The following is a 19,517-nucleotide window of genomic DNA, read 5'->3' as shown; positions in this document are numbered from 1 at the left end:
TCAGCTTCGGTGTGACGGTGAGGTTGAAGCTCCTACCTTCAACTTTCAATGCAGGCAGCGAGCACACTCAAGATATCTTTTTTTCTTATGATCGAGCGGGGCCGCCGAGAGCTGGGGGCCCGGGGCTGCAGCCCCCGTTAATCCGGCCCTGCTTCCGTCTGTCGTGTGCGAGGCGCCGGCTGTGCGCGACACGCCACTGAGAATGGCCCGCAGGCCGCGAAGCAGACACACCAGGCAGGGGTTGAGAACTGTGGGTAGTGTATTTTCTCCAATAGCGTTCGCGGTATTTTCTTTTTCTTTCGTGAGCTAGGACAGAGTCCTTGCCACCAGTGCGAGGACCAGACGACAGTGAGGGACAGCGGACAACTATGTACACAAGATGAGGGAGAATAGAGCCCGTAGCCGCCGGCACAGGTATCCGGCGGTTACCTTTCGCGAGTGAGTCTTGAGTATCTGTACAGGTGACTATTTAACACACACACACACACACGCGCGCGCGCACGCACTACACGCACGCCGGCACGCGTGCGCCGCAATCCTCGGGGCGCGCACAGTTCGTCGCCACACATGTCCCAAGGGCTGGTAGTCTTCGAAACGTCCTCCTCCAGAGCTGAAGACAGCGCACACTGCACGCACAGATCGATCGCCACGCGGATCAGGCAGCTCCAGTGCTCCTCATGAGCTACGTGCACTTCACAAACACGGGAATAGGGGCCATTCACTCGCAAACATCTCAGTGCTGTGCTGGGTCTCGTTCGGGGCAGGTGCAGGTGTTCCCATCGCCGTCGTGATCCCCTGTGGCGCGGGAGACTCGGGATCCTTCTTCTTCTCTTCATAATTGCACTGCAACGTCGCATCATCATTCAGAACATCAGGAAGAACCACCAGGGATGCAGATTGTGGGTGAATGCAAGCGAACTTATCCGCTCCTCGGAAGCGCAGGAACTGGTGGTAGGCTATTGCTGCGTGTGCTTTGAGGGGGGCTCAGAGATCCTGTCGCTGACTTTCTGGACAGTAATTGGTGCTCGGATAACGAAGCACCTGTTGTTGACAACGTCATATTTCTCGCTAGCGCTGGAGCTCAAAGCCAAAGTTTAAACACTGCTTTCAAGGGCTCGAGACACTTGCAGAATGTGCTCAAATTTCTTCTGGTGCGTTCATGCGGTTGGGAGGTCTCGTATTCAGCCACGTCGCGCTCGCGTGCAGCTGCCTGTGGACACAGAGGGCGTACTGAGACGGGAACACCAGCTGTGTCCGCTCTGGCAGGGTCCTCTGCGCACCGGTGCAGCTTTGCTTATGGCCATGCAGCTTATATCTCTTCTGGCGCTGCAGATTCATGGCCAAATCTCCTAAGCGGAGAATTCGCAAAACCACAGTAACCTTGACAGACATTTCTTGAACGCAATTCGGGGCTACAATGACACACAAAAGATAATCTACGGCCGAAGACATCGTAGCCTGTTACGCTTCCCAGCATTCCAGAAAAATTGCTATGTAAACTGCGAAAGCCTGCTTTCTGCCCTGCAGGAAAAGCTGTGGCATCTACACGGCGCATTAGGTGCCTCCAGTCTGTGCGGCAGATGCGTGAGAACTCTTCGCGAGCACCGCGGGATATTCTTTCCAGAAAGGTATTCGTTCTGTAGGCCTTCTTTCCCTTATACTGGCAACTATACGCTATCATGTCGATCCCTGTAATTACGCGGCTGGCGAGACGCTTAGTCCCATACTGAAAATATTAGAAGCTGCCGAAACCCATTTAACAAATCAAAACTGTGATCACAGATAGGGCTCTTCAGCTTTCACTGTTTCTCTCTCTCTCTCTCTCTCTCTCACCACGAATAGGGTATTTCACAGCTTTATACAATCCAAGACGACAAAGCGGTTACACCTTCGTATCATAGACGTTTGCCATACTTTGCTCTTTCGTCCCAGCCATACAATGGTTTCACCTTTTGGTGCCTTACTTCCTATTTATACTGAACTGCCTTCTGTCATAACTTGTAGCCTCCAAATCCTTCACGAATGGTCCGACATGACTACTCGGCTTCCACTCTACTTTCTCCGCCGTGGTTTCCTTTGGCGACCCTGAGAAACGGTCCTGACACGAGGCACCTCTGCACCGACGGCACAGGGCGCGGCCAGAGCGGGCGTGGTTCGTGAGCGGCCCGAGCGGAGCAGGCTGTGCGCGAAGCGGCCTGGCCTCCCTTCGGCCAGCTGCGCTGCCGGCCCTTGGTCCCGGCGGTGGCGGCGGCGGCGGCGGCGACGTCCTCGTCATGGGGGTCACGAGGACGAGTTGTCGTCGTCGTCGCCGCCCTGCTGGGACGAGGTGGCGTGGTTGTAGAGCCCCTGCGCCATGAGCTGCAGCGCGAGCGGGTTCCGCTGACCCGTGGCCTTCTTGATCTTGGCGCGCTTGTTCTGGAACCAGATCTTGATCTGGGACTCGTTGAGGCGCAGCTCGCGGGCCAGGTCTTGTCGCCGCTTCTCGGTCAGGTAGCGGTTCTCCTGGAACTCCTGCTTCAGCCGCGCCAGCTGGTCGGCCGTGAAGGCGGTGCGCGGTCGCTTCTCGTCCGCCTTCTTCTCGCGCTTCTTCATGCGCCGCGACCTGGGACCTGCGCAGGGACAGAAGAGCAGGTGTGTCAGACAGGCTGCAAATGCACTGCCACTCCTCCGGGAGCGAGGAGATGCGACCCCTGCCTCCCTTCTCAAGAAACATTGGGGCACGTCACAGTGAGAAGTGGCAGGACAAAGTGGCAGCGTGCGTGCTCAGCTCACGAGCCAACGGGCGGCTGTGAGAGAGCACGATCACGAGCCTTCCTGGTGAGTTGTGCCCGAGCACCGGGCAGCGGGAACTCCCACTGTGGAGCCAGCACGTATGCATCCACGTGGGGCTCAGGGTGGGCAGTCGAGGACGCCGATGAAGGCAAGGTGGAAAATGCGGTAGGTCATTTATTATTCTGGAAACGGATATACTTTTTTGAAATGTTTGAAAAATAGAAAGGAAATGGAGAAAAATACGCCCGCCAGGTGGCCTTTGGCCCTTTTCACCCTTTTAAAGACATTCCTAGAGTTTAACAACAGCGAATTCGATGGCGTTCATTACCTCGAAATTAATAACATTTTGATGCCCTTAATTTGGAGGTCCCTACTTACGCTAATATCTTCATGTGCTTACTTGAAAATGAATTTCTGGCAGCCATTCCCCAAAACCGCTCTACTAAAACCGCAGTACGTGAAGATATCTTTACGTTTTGGCAGTAAATTATCGTTTATTGATAATTTTGATAACGCTCATCCACAAGTCTATTTATATTTTTTCCATATCTACTCGGAACAAACTATGAACTTCGTAATATTGACGACGTATGATGGTCAACCAACCACAAAATTTTATAGAAAACCTACTGACAAGCAGAAATGCCTTCATTTCAATAGTCATCATGTAAATCGCAGCAAAGCTAGTATACCCCATGGTCAGGCCCTTCGATTTAAAATAATTCATTCCGAACAAGGTGATTTCAATTTCAATTGTGCTCAGCTTCGAAGTACTTCAGTTAAGTAGAAATACCCACCTCAGATAATGGACCGCGCCTTTAGGCGTTATGACAGCCATGACCATAAAGCACTTTTATTTTGCAAAATGAGGCAGCCGGCTTACTGGCATTCGAACCTAATTCGTACCTTTTCCGTGCATGTACAAAATGTAAATGTCATTCTAAAAAAGCACCACAACATGCTGTTACAGAGCGAGCGATTGAAACCAATATTCCGAGAATCATGGCGTGTAACCTATAAGAACCCACAATTTACGTGGCGTGCTTATACCACCCAAAAGAAATCTGAAGTGCCTACTGGCTGCCCCCCTTGCAACACATTAAACTGCGTTGCAATGTCTGCAACCAAGTGATTGATTGATTGTAGGGTTTAACGCGCCGACGCCACGCAGGCAATGAGGCACGCCGTAGTGGAGGCCTACGGATTAATTTCGACCACCTGGGGATCTTTAACGTGCGCCGAAATCTCGTACACACGGGCGTTTTTGCTTCTGCAGCCAAATGACCACTACAATAAGCGCATGCTGCGCCGCATCAAATTTCAGCGGAAATATAACTGGGAACTATACTTGCGACGCGAGAAAACGGTTTATCTCCTTGAGTGCGATATTTATAAAAATACAGGGAGAAACCAAAGCAGCTTTCAGGAAAATGTTCAACCATGTGCACAAAACCCGCATCAGTACGAGCTCCCTCGCCTTCCAATGTCAAAGCATGCCAATTGATGGGCCACTCATTTGACCATATCAAAGCCACGATACTTGAGTCGTGCTTTGCCAGCGAAATTCAACGCACCATGATATGGAAGTTCGCGAATCGTTTCTTATATTGAAATTCAACACTATCAACAGTTTTCCTGCACTTTCGCTTAGGAAGTGCAGGAAATCTGAGTGGCCGTCAGTAACCGTAGTCAATGCTACTGCGCGTTTCCCCCTCCTGTTGTTCTTGTGCATGTACGTGCTTGGCATTGCTGACTCTGTACTGCACGGGTCGGACCCATCGTCATGTTGAATTTTAGTGAGCAGATTGCCGCACGGCGGATTTACTGTAGTTTGATTGTTTTACTTGAATTTCATCGTTTCTGCCCTCACGTTATCTTGCAACGAACCCCTTTTTATGATTTATCACAACCGCCATATACTATTACTCTGACGAAGGCCGGTCCTTCGGCCGAAACGTTAAAACCATTCCTCTCCCGACTTTCGACGAGTGTCTTTTGTTTCTTCATATTTGCCGGTGTCCAAGAAACATTTATGCTTACAGCTTTGAATATGGTAGAGAACACAAGAAAAGCAAACTTCGAACAAGGCAACAATCGTGGTTTCTACGTTGTTCGAAGTTCTTTCCTTGTGTATATATATATATATATATATATAAAGAGAGAGAGAGAGACAGAATAAGGGTTGGCAGTCAAGAAAACCTCGGAAAGCAAAGGGGGGAATGCGGTAGGTCATAGAAACAGATGAAGAATTGTTTGAGTCAGAAAGAAAGTGGTGAAAAAATGCCCGCCGGCTGGGATCCGAACCCACAACCTCCAGAATACGCGTCTGGTGTGATGATCACTACGTTCCCAGCGGGGCTCTTTCCCCACCACTTTGTCGGGTATTTATTGTTAAGGTAGTTTTTGTTTCCGGTACTTGGGGGTTATAGCCAGGTGGTATATATTGTAACGGAGTATTTTGGTCGCATACTGCCGCTACTGTTGCATGCCGATCGGAATGAAGTGGTCGAGGCGTCGAAGAAGTTTTAAAGGTTAACTTGTTTACTTTACTTGTAACATTGATGCAATTAGCACATACAAACTTGAAACAATTACACTTATTACATAGATGAAAAAGACAGTCAAAAGATTAAGGGTACTTAGCGGGACATAGCTGGCGGGCGAAGGGCTCCCGGCGGGAGGGCACGACGACGGGCGGCAGAGTTTCTGAAGTGAGCTGGTGCAGGCCGCCCTCTCGCCCTCAATCGCCAGAGGGGCCGCTTTATATTTGCTTTGGGGGGACGCATTGGGGGACAAAGCGCATCCTAGCGTGTGCGGACTGCGTGGAAAAAGGCTAAGGCACACCCGCAGCCAATCAGGAAGACGCTTCTTAGCTCCAATCAGACATGTCCCCGCCAAAGTAAAAAGGACCAAAAACACAGACACAAGGTTTCGACTCGAAAACGCGCGCTTGGAGAATTACGGGCGTAGAGCAAGTAGTTAGAAAAAACGCACTAAAGTAAACAGGGGAAAAGGGAAGGTCGTCGGAAGAACACTGAAGACACGGAGCCCGAACGCGTCCAGCGCGCACGCCACGGGGGGGAAGGGGGCGCCGCGGCCGCGCTAACAGAAGCCGAGACGGCGGCTCGCTCTCCTCAACAGCCGTCGACTCTCGGTCTCTCTCTTTCTCTCTCTCGGTCAGTCGCAGAGACACACTTCGCATGCGCTTCTTAGAAAAAACGGGGCAGGGCCCAGCCGCGTCCGAAGCGCTTTCACACAAACACTTGGGAGGAAGAGCCCCGGCGGCGGCACAGAACTAAAAAACAACCAGAAAACATCAAGAGATCTCCGCTTCGCGACAATATATATCTATCTATCTATATATATATATATATATATATATATATATATATATATACAGAAAGATAGGTCGGCAGTCTACAACGCCAAAGGAGGCATAGGGGTGTAAAAAAAAAGAGCCTAACCACACCCCTATGCCTCCTTTGGCGTTGTAGACTGCCGACCTACCTTTCTGTATTTCCTCAACGAGCCCCTCATTTCCTTACTATATTATTCTGCGAAAGCCTAGCGGGGGTCTCGGTTCTGGCAGCGTTGATGCCTAGGTAGCATAAGAGGGCTTCCCACCAATTACCCGCTCATGACAGGCTGTAGACGTTCGAGTCACGCCCCGGGGTTTGAAAAGAAGGTCCCCTTCCCCCAGTGCAGTCAGAGTGGCGCTGGCTACCACCCTCAAGCGTCAGATACACTTCTAGTAAATATAAATAGCCCAGAAAGTGAAGGAGAACACAGTCATCCAGATAGCCGAATTGGTAAGGCATTCGAGACCTAATCGAAAGGTGTGGGTTCGGTCCCCACTCTGGGCGCGTGTTTTTCTTTCTTTCTTTCTTCCGTATATTATAAAAAAATGTTAACTTCATTAACCGTAGTAAAAAAAAAGATCCTAACCACACCCCTATGCCTCCTTTGGCGTTGTAGACTGCCGACCTATCTTTCTGTATTTCCTCAACAAGCCCCTCATTTCCTTACTATATATGTCACATGTTAGTTCGTTACTACCCTTCAGTCTTCTCTTTTACCGTACATTTTTACGGCCCCATCGTACTTTATTCATACGCTATATATATATATATATATATATATATATATATATATATATATATATATATATATATATATATATATATATATATATATATATATATAGGACAGAAATAAGAGTTGGGAGTCAAGAAAACCTCGGAAAGCAAAGGGGAGGATGTGGTAAGTCATTGAAACAAATAAAGAATTTGGAAAGAAAGAAAGAAAGTGGAGAAAAAATGCCATATATATATCACACAACACTCTCTTCAAAGATTTAACGCCTTCATCATGTCGATGATAATTGTTATGCCTGCAAAGGCATAACTGCGGGCACACGCGCTGTGCAATAAAACGATTGGGTTAGGAATCACGTAACGTTTACGGCGTGGTTCTTTATGCACTAAAACACACTGTTTGGCAAGATTGCGCATTCCTGCTGTAAAAATTGTTCCGTCCACGCGAGCAGTTCTCCCTCGTTGCTTCTTATGTGGCGTCTTTCTTATCGCGCTCTAATATCCAGATCTGTTTGGAGTAGCATGTTCTTCGAACCTTCATAGAGGCTGCGTATTCCTCAGCGACGAAGAAAGCCGTCAAAGTAGGCGTAAAAATGCTTCGCACTTCGGAAAGCTGCTCGCATGCCTCTCTGCACGTAGCACGGTGAAACAGGCTCCGGTTTTCCCGCCACTTTTGCTCAGCGCCATCTCGTGGCCCTGCGTGCAGCCTGGCTCTCCGTGTTTCGGTGAAGAAGCACCGCTTCGGAACGCGCTCGTGTTGGCCGCTTAAAGAAAACCATAAGGCTCACGGGGCACTTCCTGCCCTTGTGTTCTTCTCACGGCAGTGTGGTCCAGTCTACGTCAACTTGAAAATATGATAAATGAAAGAAAGGAAGACGAATATTGCTGAGGGCTCCCAGGTGCTCATCCCTGCTGTCGCTGTGCCGAGAGCATATTATATATACACAAGCAACGACTGCAGACTCCGTCCTCGCACTGCCCCCGACGAGGCCACTTTAGGCCTCATTCCGCGACGGCCTGCAGCTCGGCCTCCGAGTGCGCGAGCGGCCATCGCGGGACACGCGGCCCCAGCCCGGACTTGCCACCCGGAGCGGCCATTACCGGGCCATTTGCTGCAGCGCTGGGCGCGAGCCGATAAGCGCCACCCGGCCGCTTCTTTCCCACGGGGAGCCTCCGCTTCTTCGCCAGGGTGGAGCTCGCCCGACAGCCCCGATGCATGCGGCGGCGGCAGCCGCGCTTCAGGTAAACGGAATAGCGCTCTTGTAGCGCCCTTCTGTAACAGGAGGACACTAACCGAAGACTTCCGGTGAGTGGCGCGTTCTAGGATGCTTTGCGGTGGTGAATATACGGAAAATATGACGGGGTTTTGCGCTCCCTAGGCCACGAGAAGGCGCGGATCAATGTAGACCACCTGGGGATCTGTATACGCAAAGAAAGCCGAACTATAGTTTGTAGGTTGCATACTTCGAACAGCGCTAAAACGACGGGCACGCCTGCTTCGTCATTCTTTCTTTGCCCACGCGTCCTCTGTTCGGAGTCAGACGAGCCTCGGCTGCCCTATTGCCGGCGAAAGACTTTGCTGTGTTGTCGGCCGCACAAATGAAGCGCATACAAAGGGGCGTTGTTCTTGCTTTCGAACAGTAAGCAGTGGGCGACATGCCTCCACAGCCTGAAAAGGGAATTTATGCACCGCGAACGAGGGAATCACTTCAGGGCATATCAGAAGTGCGCCTAAAAACTCCCTTTGACAAGGTCTGATGTAGTGTTCGCTCGAATATTCGGCATTCAAGCCTCGCAGCAAAGTGAAGTCAATGCACTGCAGTAAAAGGCACGCACCGGTGAAACCATCACCGGAAACTTAACAACGTAAAAGATCCCTAGCACAAAACAATTTGGATTCACTCAACACTTCGGCTTCTGTCGCTTTAACCGAGTTAAAAAAAACTAGCGTGGCTTAGCTCGGCTACGCCAGAATACACGGAGCGTGAGCTAAGGTTCAGCTGGTTATTGTTAGCATTCCTGGTTGTCTAGTTTTTTCTGCTTTTAAGAGTGACACCCTCTCCCCGAAATGCAATGCCAAGTACCCGCCTTGCCACCCTTTCCATTGGCGCACAATCTTTCGCAAGTGGCGGGCAGTTGTGCCCCGGTGCTTCTCGAAGGGCGGCAGCCGACCCTGCAGGGGGATGGGGCCAATTGAGGCGTCCTCAAATGCAGGCAGGGGGCTTCGCCGCATAATTTTGCGGGCAATTTCTCGGCGTTAAAGGCATGCTTAACCGCTTGTAAAACCGGGTAAAACTCTACATTACATTCGTCAGGTTATGCCTGTAAACGTTTTTTCGGCAATTTTAGCTTGGGGACAGCGGTATTGGTCGATAAAGTTGACCCTACGCCCCGCCCACTTCTCCCTCCCGCATCGCCGGAAAAGCGAGAAACCCAGCGGCTCCGACCGGAAGTAGCGTCATATTCGGAAGACGGACAGCGACGTGCGCCGCCGCTTCGCTGTGTCCTAGTTTTCTGGGCAAAGTTCCGAATTAAGCAAGCGTGTAATCTGCAATTTCTTAATCATCATTGTCTAGAGTTGCTTACCGTCGATCTTTAACCGCAATGTTACCACGTTTTTTTAGAGATTCCCTAAAGCGACTCCTGGATACCAGAGATTTCCTACCCGAGCCCACGTACACTGCCTTCACCAATAGCCGGTGCCGGCCGTGTGGTCGGGTGCTCTGAGCTTCATACGCGGAGCGACTGGCTCAAAAAAATGCGAGGTACCTCCAGTTCCTGATCCCTTATTATAAACGGATTAGAAAAATTTGTCGGACCGCAGCGCTCTTGGTTTCCCAATCAACATTTTGGCTATGACGACAGATTTTAACAAGAACTACAGCAAGCTGAAAAGCATGAAGCGTTTTCTGCTCGTGGAAGCGCTCCGCACACTCGCCGGTCGTGCATGCCCGTACGGCCTACGAAACGGCTCGAACCACGCATGCCCCGGCAGCAATTGCTCTTCGCTGCCGTACAGAATCAAGGCCGTCGCGAAAAGCAAGGTAGGCATGCAAGAGAGTGGATGATAGTCTGGTGAAAAATTCTGCTAGGAATTGTCATCCAATGTGATTTTGAAAGAGGCGACGGAGTCTGCATCGCGATGCAGAGCGCCGACCGGATCATCGACGGCAGCAAATGAACGTGCTCGAGCACGCGTGATGCGGCGAGGGGCCGATGGATGGCGTTACCTGCGCGCAAGAATGAACACCGCACCGATCGCTAGAATGACCTATCAACGTGAAAATAAGGTTCCACCAGCGAGGAAGGGGATGATAGTGTGGTGAAATATTGTGTTAACGACTGTAGAATTGTAGAAATAGCAGCGACCAAAAAATTAGCAGAGGCTTAGGTCGGCTGTGCCAGGATATACGTAGCGTGAGCTAAGGTTCAGCTGGTTATTCTTAGCTTTCCTGATACTGCTGCTTCACACAGTATACGCGTTATGTGACGCATGCATATTTATCAAGCGGCTTCCGCGCAGCGTCACCAATCGCCCCAGAGCTAAGCTGGTTCCACAGGCGCACGCCGGTGTTGCTGGGCCCACGAGCCATCGGTTCCACACCCGGCCACCCGTCGCACGGTCATCAAGTGGACCATGCCGCCACGTGCGAAACGGAGGTCGGCGAAGACGCTGGGCGCGTGAGGTGTGTGAAAGACGCCCGGCACCGAGCAACGTTCTGTGCGCCGTGTGACGTCACTGCTCCTCGCGCATGCGCAGCACGACTCTCCAGGAGCCACGCGAAACTGCTCAACCTCGGCCAGTGTAGCTCACGCTACAAAAGAAAATCGCTCAAGCGAGATCAGATAAAGCGGTATGTATTGTCATTTCTTTAGATATAAACAATGCATTTACCTGTATCAAAACATCTGTCGTCGTAAACTTTCTCAACACATCAGGCTGCCCAAGTAATCTGATCAATAATGCTCATGATTTTTAACAATCATAAAATTCCTATAACATGAAGATTTTAATTAGATGTTAAGTCAGGTTCTCCGCAGGGTCACCTTCAAGTCCATTATTTTGGAACATCACCACTTTAGAGCTCCTAAACATCAAATTTGCGATGTATATATCCAGACTTTTGCTGACGACATAACCTTAGTAAGAAAATGGAACTCAAGAGATAACATTGAGCAAAAGGCAACCCAAGCGCTCAAATTAGTAGAAGACTGCGTAATAGACAAACAACTTACGTTTAATACAACAAAATAAAACTGTAATAGCTGACAAGACCCCCCCTCATCAAACTCGGAAATAGAAATCATAAATGCTGTAAATCAAGCAAAATATCAGGCATCTGTCGGGCTCTTCGACGCACTAACTGGCGCGGGCCCTGGGAAGAGCAGCGCGGAAATGGAAAGAACGTGTCGCGCGGCGCCTGCTCGCACCGGATGTCCTAACGGCCACCACAGGGGCACTCGCCCTGGCCCTGAGCGGCAAGATGAACGGAAGATGAAGACAGACAGACGCGGTCCGGGCGCCGGAGCTCTCGGCCCGTCGTCTTCGGGCTGCGCCCGAGCGCTGCTTCTTAGCCGCCCGCGGGGCTGTAAATAAATGTGCAGTTTTTGCATCGGAGGCTGAGTTGGTCGGTTGAGGATGCCCGGGGTCAGATCCTCAGCGCTGCTGCGGCTTGGAGGAGAAGCTCAGGGGAAAAGAACATCGCAAATATAGCGGCATCCGTATCGACAACAAGCACAGTTTTCGTATTAAATATATAAAGAAAAGAGTAAACCAAACAATAAACTGCCTCTAGGAAAATTCACAGCCTCCAACTGGGAGCTAACCAGCAAACATCTACAAAAAATATATCAGAGTTATAGAAAGGATTACCGTTTACGCCACTCAAATTTGGTATCGGAAACAGTTCGTAAAGAGATCGAAACAAAGAGAAATTTTCAAAGAACAAGCCTGAAGCATTTAACAGACTGTTCCACTCGCCCTTGTACATCGCACCAAATGTCCCACCAATTCACTTAACGATCGAAAAAGAAATTGAAATATTTAACGAACTCATCGCCGGGAAAATGTTCCCCTTGAAAGACCGCGTTTTCACACGAGACCAAATAAGCAATGAGGTGGATACACGGCAGCCGAATTCAGCTGGTAAGAAACCTTTCACATATCTTACTCAGCCGATTTCGCAGACAGGCTTGACAGTTATAGGAGCAGCTTTCATAATTTTAGATTAAGCCGGCAAAATAATCGGAACAAAGCAATACAAACTTCCGGAGTAACTTCGAGCCAGACGGAATCGTTATTTTAAAAGCAACCCTTCAAATCTTCAAACCTTCAAACGAGATACAGAGAAAGGAACGTACAGTGATTTGCTGATGTCATATATCCATCCTAAAAGCAATTAGCAATCCAAGTAATCGAGAACCGCATACATTTAAAAATAAATAAATAATAAACAAAATAAAATCTAAACCATGACAAAATAACAGTAACTTACATTAACCCTTTCGGCCCTGGCGTCGTCATTTGACGACACAACACATAATATCCTCTAGCGCCTTAACCACAAAACCAAAACTGCTAGTTTTCAGGCTGAGGGTTGTTCAAGGACGCGTCTTGCGATAGACACCACCATTGTTGCGATTTCGCGAGGCTGGACGATATGAAAAAGACGAAGCTTGAGTGGACACAGGATATGACGACCGCGCGGGTAAGGAAACGGAAATTCCGGTTCGTCAAAATGTCTATAAATCTGTAAATACTTGGATTACCAGCTTGATATTTTTTCTGTAAGATCAGGGTATCATAGGCTTTCTGAAAAAAAGGAAAAAGACACTTTTTTTACAAAAAAAAATTTTAATTGCTTAATGACATAATTAATTAACGTGCCTGTAAATTAATAAATACTTGCACTATTAGCGTAATTTTTCATTTCTGTGCTTCTGATGTCCAAAGCTGTACGAGAAAATGCATAAAAACAATTAGCGCTTGAAATAAAAAATCCAGGGCTGAAAGGGTTAAAGGTCCCAGTGGCCATGTTGGCCTCGATAGCGGTGTTGCTACGACGCACGAGCGATGGCGAAAACATGGACTGGCGAAAACATGGACAATTTATCAAAAACAGCTATCAATATTAACGCAACAAAACACTGGAACGTTGAGTGGCATCAAGAAGGAAATAAAAGTTACACATACCAATCGATCAAAAAATGGTCACAAAATTCCGGCCCACTTTCCCACACATCCAATGTTATTGCTGGACACGATATATTTCCGTTTTACTTTCACAGGTTTGTTATTACAAACAACAACAATATAACCCTCCACCAGACAGTTTCGACAACTATACCTACAGGACCAGGAACGTACCCAGGGGGGTGGCCCGGGGGCCCCGGAATTTTTCGCGCCATAGCCCCCCCCTTCCCCACGCCACCTCTCCTCTTGTCGCACACATTCCACAGCGCCGCCATCCTGGGCTTGATAGCTATTTGAGGCGTCTTTTTTTTTTTTTAATGAGTTAAATCCACCCTAGGTGTATTTAAGAAAAAAAAAACGAAAGTTGGCTAGCGGACCTAAATGCAATGCTGTCAACGCTATTAAATGACGTGTTTTACATGTCATCTATAGGAGAACTTTATGGCGACAAGAAATTAACAATGGACCTTTTTCCAGTACCGGTCCCTCTAGCGGCCACCACGGCGAACTAAAAATGGCAGTAAGGCACGCCCCCAACAAAGTTAAAGGGACAGACAACCGATTTTTGTCGAGTATATATTCTCTATCCCAAATGAAAGGGCATCACTTAAAGCACCTTGACGAGAAACGGTTTTGCTGATAATGCCCTAGAACTTTTTAAATCGAAATTTTTTGATCTGCGATCCGTATGTATGCCTCTCAAAAATGATGCTGGCAACCATGACATAGAGCAGCTGGGCAACATACTTTTGTCTGTATGCGAAATGAAAATCTATATTTAAAAACTTGTCCAAAGAAAAAAAAGTTTGAAGTGCAGGCTTTCCTGTTCCGTTATGTGTTTATTAACGTTAACGGTCTATTGGGCACGAATGCGCCATCTGTTGGGATAGACGATATAGGTAGAATCTGGCTTCACGTTGTGGAGGCGGGAAGTTCAATTCTCCCCGAGCGCAACGTTTTTTTTTTTTTTTTTTTTTAAGCTGCCGTTGGCGTATTTGGAGACTGAAATCAAATATTTTGGCAGAACAAACGCCCCTGACTCAGACAAGATCGTCAAAGCTCCTTCGCTGGGTCTGTTTATTGAACGCTGCCGTTGATTCTGGGCATGGTGGCTCAGTTAGCCACACTGAGAGCAACCCAGCGGCGGCGTTGAGCGGAGGCGGGCGGCGTGTCTTTAGAATTTTCAAAATAATGTTTAGAAATACATATACAATTTAACCTTGCATAAATACTTGTGTCAAAAGGTTTTCAATACGTAAATAAACATTTTAGCAGTTCCAGAGCTGCTAGGTTTGCAGGTCACGTGACAGGGACACATTGTAGTGCCAAGTTTCGACACGACGAACCGCCACCCTTCCGATTTCAGAAAGTTTGCTGCCAAATTAAAACTATTTCCGCCGATCTGTTTAGAAATTGCTTGTGGTTACCGGGCTATATAACACGCTGGCTTTCGTATGAGCTAGAGAACGTATACGCGACAAAAATCGGTTGTCTGTCCCTTTAAGCTTTCGGAGAACTCGTCCACAAAATATCCTGGCCCTGCAGTCTCTCCCGCACTCACCCGTCACCCCTACCTTTCACATGAATGTCATGAAAGCAGGGGCACGTTCTCGTAACTAATCTTCAGTGTTCGAAGCGCCCCTTTTCTGGTTTTTTTTTTCATTATCGTTACCCCCTCAATGGAAGCCATGTGCTCAGCCTCAAACGTCTTTGCCCCTTTTTTTAGAAAGCCATTATTGTGTGCACGTACGAACCCACCACGAGGTGTCGAAAGAGAGAGAAAAAAAGAAAACCTGCAGCCGCTCCCTAGGCAGAGAACTGAGGGGCGCCCTTTTGTTTATTTTACCCGAGGCGCCTGCCAAGAATGGCGGAGCAGCAGTCCGCGCATGCGCAGATCGCTACTGGAAAAAGGGCCATTATGCGGAGAATTTGAGCAATATTAGGATAAGTTCGGATTTGGCTCAAGTTGGTGCGGCATTCTTATGAAAACTATTGCAACAGACTTTCAACAATGGCACGATGGAGTTTTAAGCATAAGAGGCGATAAACAAGGCTTCAAGAAGAGTAAAACAAACTGGCGAGTCGTCTTGGCAGCATGTTACGACTTGTTCTGTAGGACACTTTATTGGGAACGCCTGAAGACACTCATCAAGCACTTCGTTGCCTTGCCATAAATTTCCAAAACGTTTCACAAGAAGAAGCCTTCACCTTAATGAAATGGCTCGTACTCACAGAAAGGCGGATTCGCCATGGCTTGTAAGCGGCGCCAATTTGTTAGGTACCTAAATGGTAATTATGGGAGTAATAACAATTATAATAACCAGATTTACTCCGTAAGGACGAGGCAGACGAGAGGAAATGGTAGAGTCACAACCTCGCAGTTTTATTTCGTTCACTTCGGTTCACTTTGTCGTGGACGTCTGGCGCCAGAGCTTTCGCCGATCTCTTAAGTGCTGCCTGAACTCATAATAAGATAGCTCGCAAAAGCGGAAAACAGAAAAATCATATGGAAACACTCACAGAACAGCCCGAACAGTCACGCCAAAAGCGAAATCTCATTGGTCAAATGAATGTGGCTCACTTTGATGCGTGGCACAGCAAGATATAAATCATTTGAAATACGGACTGCGATCTGCGTACACGTTTGATGGGCCTTGTCTCAACTATATTTTCTTGCCATGTTTTTAATAGGGGCAAGTTGCCGGGATGTTTTTGGCAGTGCAGTTTGATCTGACTTAGTTTTGGTTTGCGGATTTTAGCCCATTTAGAAAGAATCAAACGTGCCATTTGGTGGTCAGCGTGGGATTTTAAAAAAAATAATACGTGAAGTCTTTTTACAGAGTAGAATACCGGCCATACCGAAACTGCACTTCACATGTTTGAGCGTGCGATTGTTAATTACGTACAACTTCGTGAAAATCATCAGTTTCGATTGCTATTGCCCAGAAGCAAACCGAAGCAAGCCGTATGACCGAAGCAAGCCGTGTCTCCACGGTTTCGAGCGGGCGTCAAAACACTGCCTAGGTTGCCGCTGATTCTGAGCGGCTGAGCTGTGTGCAGCCTGAAGGCGTCACGTGCCTACCATTGCGGTGAGTGGCCGTTGTCAATAGAAGTTCGGCTGGCGACTTCCATGCTATCAGCTCCTTTCCCGCATGTGTTTTTGACAAACGTGTCATTCTGGCAAGCGCTTACACATGCAGCCATGGCTACGCGCATCAGTTCGTGAATGCGCCAGCGCGCAGTCGCCGGCCCGTGCGTGTGAAGTGACTTCACGAGTATGCGCCAAACGACTGAGATACCTCGGGTGTGTTTCCACTGACCCTCTAGACGGCTTCTTCGCTACACAATAAACTGTCGTGCACCCTTCTTGCACACTTCTTGCTTTTATATCCAGCAGAGGAAAGCCCCGCGATCGAGTCGGTGGGCTTGTCGCAAAAAACAGACATTTTAGCGCTAATTTTGGAACTATGGATTTTACTGTGAGAATATACAAATCAACACGCGGATTTGCAAAAACTTTTTAATCACGAGGTAGTTTTTATGTTCACTAACTGATTGAATTTTATTATATACCAAACAAATCTTCCCCGCCAGCTCAACACCCTTCAAAAAGGGTGTTCATAATTTCAACACCCAACACCAGAAGGGTGTAAAGTACGAATCAGGGTGTTCGTAACTAAGAAAAAGGGTGTAAGAAAAGACCGCCAAGAAAAAAGGTGAAGAGACCTCCAACCTTGGAGGCATTTTGTACATGTGGACTGAACATTTTCTACAAGCGGGGGGTATTTTGCACCTCACGATGTTTATAGCAATATGAATTGGCATAATTTATTTCCAGTGAAGCTGTTTAAAGGAGCCATGAAGAGAAAACACAAGTTTGGTTCATTCAAAAGATTGTCTCGTTAGAATCATACTGACACCACTTTTAACGTAAACTTCGCTCAAATAAGCTACATAATTAGGAAAAACGGGTACGGTCATGCGACCCACCAGCTCATTTCCCGCAACAGAACCTATGTCGTCACATGAGCTAAGCTCTGCGATTGGCGGAGGCTGGCAGAAGCAGACGCAAATTAGGTAGAACTTACAAACTAGACGAACGAGCGATTTGCGCTTAAATTTAGGGCACATTCTTTACAAAGCAATAAGAATGATGGGACAAACAGTGGAAGTTACGAATGCACATGTAAACATAGAAGTGCTGATGCGTTCTGCTGTTCGTACTGCGCACAGCATGCTTGTTTAGCTGCACAGCACTACGGGGCTTGGGGTTGTCTCAGACGACACTGGCCGATTGACGCAAGCAACGGTGTCTTACGTGACCCCATTTGTCGAGCGAGCATTGTTTCAGGGAACGAATATTTTCTCCCAGAACAAAAACAAGCCAGGTTTAAATGCGGGCAAAAACAAACCAAACGCTTGCCACGGTATGGTGGCGCCATCTAGGTTACGGAACGTAAAGAAACGCGGGAACAAACCAACACCGCTGTACAGGGTGGAGACAACCTTTGAACGGTCCCGTGCCGCCGCAATTGGGCCAACGGGCTCAACGCGTTATTCTTTCCGTTTCCCACGAGACCTAGCAACGCGAAACAGACAATATGATTCAAACTTCTTCAGTAAACCGCGTTGCGGCGATAATTTTAGCGCGGTTTTGACACATTGACTTGCTTCGGCGGCGAGCGAGCAACCGAAAATGGCGGCGCCAGCGTATACGTGTCTCTACCCTGTACGGCGGATGCGTGAATGAAGGTACTCTAGGCTGCAGAGCGGTCGGTTCCAGTGATGTCACTTGGGACCACGATAACGCACGATTGAGCGGGAAAATCAAAATTTTAACCTAAATTGTTTAATTTCTCAGTGAATAAAGCACCGTTTGTATCCGGACAAGCGCTGGGGGCACTATAAAACACGAAATCTTTCGAATAAAACCAACTTGCATTTTCTCTTCATGGCTCCTTTAAGCTTGCACTAGTTTCTGCGGCGTTAACAAAAAAAAATACAAAAAAAAAGAACTGCGGCACCTGTAAAGGGCACAATGAGAAACAAACAGGCATTGATGTGCATAAAAATTTACTGCGGTAGATATAGGCTGTTTACATTTGTTCAGATTTGTTTTGGGCAGATTGAAAACATCGCCTGAACTGCTTGCTCCGTCCACGACGCGTTCTTCGACGATTGCGTCCATTACAAAGAAATATATTCTTTGTGGTGGACCGTGCCCTGTTTATACTTCTGTGTTGAGTGTCTGGTTTGAGGTGTAAGATTTTTATTTACCTCAGATCCTTCTTGACTCGTGAGGAGTGCTCTTCTGAAGGCCCAATCAGGCTTGCAAGCCCAGCGCAGCGCAGGCGCGTGGTCCCACTCGGCCAGCGTGCCCACGAAATGCGGCGTACGCCCCGCGGGGCAGTAACACGCTTAACCGTCTCGTGAGTGCCTCGCAAACAAGGGAGAGCCGAATTCAATCGAACGAGCGCCTGATGCGCGAAGCCGATGGAATTACAAATGCGCCCTCGGCACGCTTTTATTTTGCGCTCCCCGGCCGCGGCTCGGGTGTCGTCTTCCGACTCCCTCTCCCGCATCGCGTCCACAGGTGGGGCGCTGTGCTCCGCCCACGGCGCGGCGGCAGCCAATGGGGCGACCGAGGTGGTGCCGCTCCCAGGCGTGACCGGCGTGTGTGGCCCTCTCGGCAGGTCTTTGACAGCGCTCTTCCGAACGATCGCTTCCGGCGCCCTCGTAAATATTGCCGAACAAGTAGGAAAAATCGGACGCCCTGTCCCGTCCGCTTGCCGAACGGCTCCGGCGTGAGTGCTCTTCCTTCTTTTGCCACCTGCGCGTCTATCGGCGACATCTTGCGGTCGCTTGTTTGCACAGCCGAGCTCTCCTCCGTCGATGAAACTGCGAGTGCGAATTCGGCGGCGTGACTTCTTGCGCGCTGAAGGACTGTCGACGCAAGCCGTCTGCAGCAGGCGTTTCGAGTCGAAATGGTCGTTTGTTTCCCTTGGTGCACCGCTTCGACGACACTTTTCCGTACGAGCGTGGTCCGGTTTGTACAGCGTTATCACAGCCTCCGCTAATGTGATATCAGTTGACGTAACACGTGCTGGCCAGCGCTGCAGCGGACGAAAGGCGGCGCTCGGAAATTGGTCGTGTCCCTACGTCCATACAGTTACATACTAATATATACTAGAGGGAAATATGTCGCTGCAGTCGCGGGCCGCCGTGGGCGGCGCCATTGCTGCTAGCGACGTTGCTCGCCTGCTTGGCTTAGCTAGGCGTACGGCTTCTTTTTGCCTCGAAGCCAAAGTCCACAATAAAAGTTATATTTTTTCTGGTTCATCGTACATTAAGTATCTAAAAAACTACTGACATTTTGGAGGTTCAACTTTATAATAACAAAACAAATTTTATGAGCCATCTACGGTAATATTGTTGCTTTTTTTGCAGCCAGAGCGAAC

General features: G+C 48.6%; 1 protein-coding gene across 2 annotated transcripts in view; it reads right to left on the bottom strand.

The window, feature by feature from the left end:
- Positions 1–257: 257 nt before the first annotated feature.
- Positions 258–19,517, bottom strand: part of LOC144179471 (homeobox protein engrailed-2-A-like) — a 159,989-nt gene continuing 140,729 nt past the window's right edge. For both annotated transcript variants that reach the window (XM_077707840.1, XM_077707841.1), the window contains one exon: positions 258–2,609. In XM_077707840.1, the coding sequence (XP_077563966.1) occupies positions 2,281–2,609 (329 nt within the window). In that variant the 3' untranslated portion in view covers positions 258–2,280. The remainder of the gene's footprint in view (positions 2,610–19,517) is intronic.

Source organism: Haemaphysalis longicornis, unplaced genomic scaffold, assembly GCF_048455015.1.
Source record: "Haemaphysalis longicornis isolate Haplotype H1 unplaced genomic scaffold, Haemaphysalis longicornis Haplotype H1 scaffold_4, whole genome shotgun sequence".
Taxonomy (NCBI): Eukaryota; Metazoa; Arthropoda; class Arachnida; order Ixodida; family Ixodidae; genus Haemaphysalis; species Haemaphysalis longicornis.
Note: the sequence above shows the minus strand (reverse complement) of the source record. Positions and strands in the feature narration are given on the sequence as shown.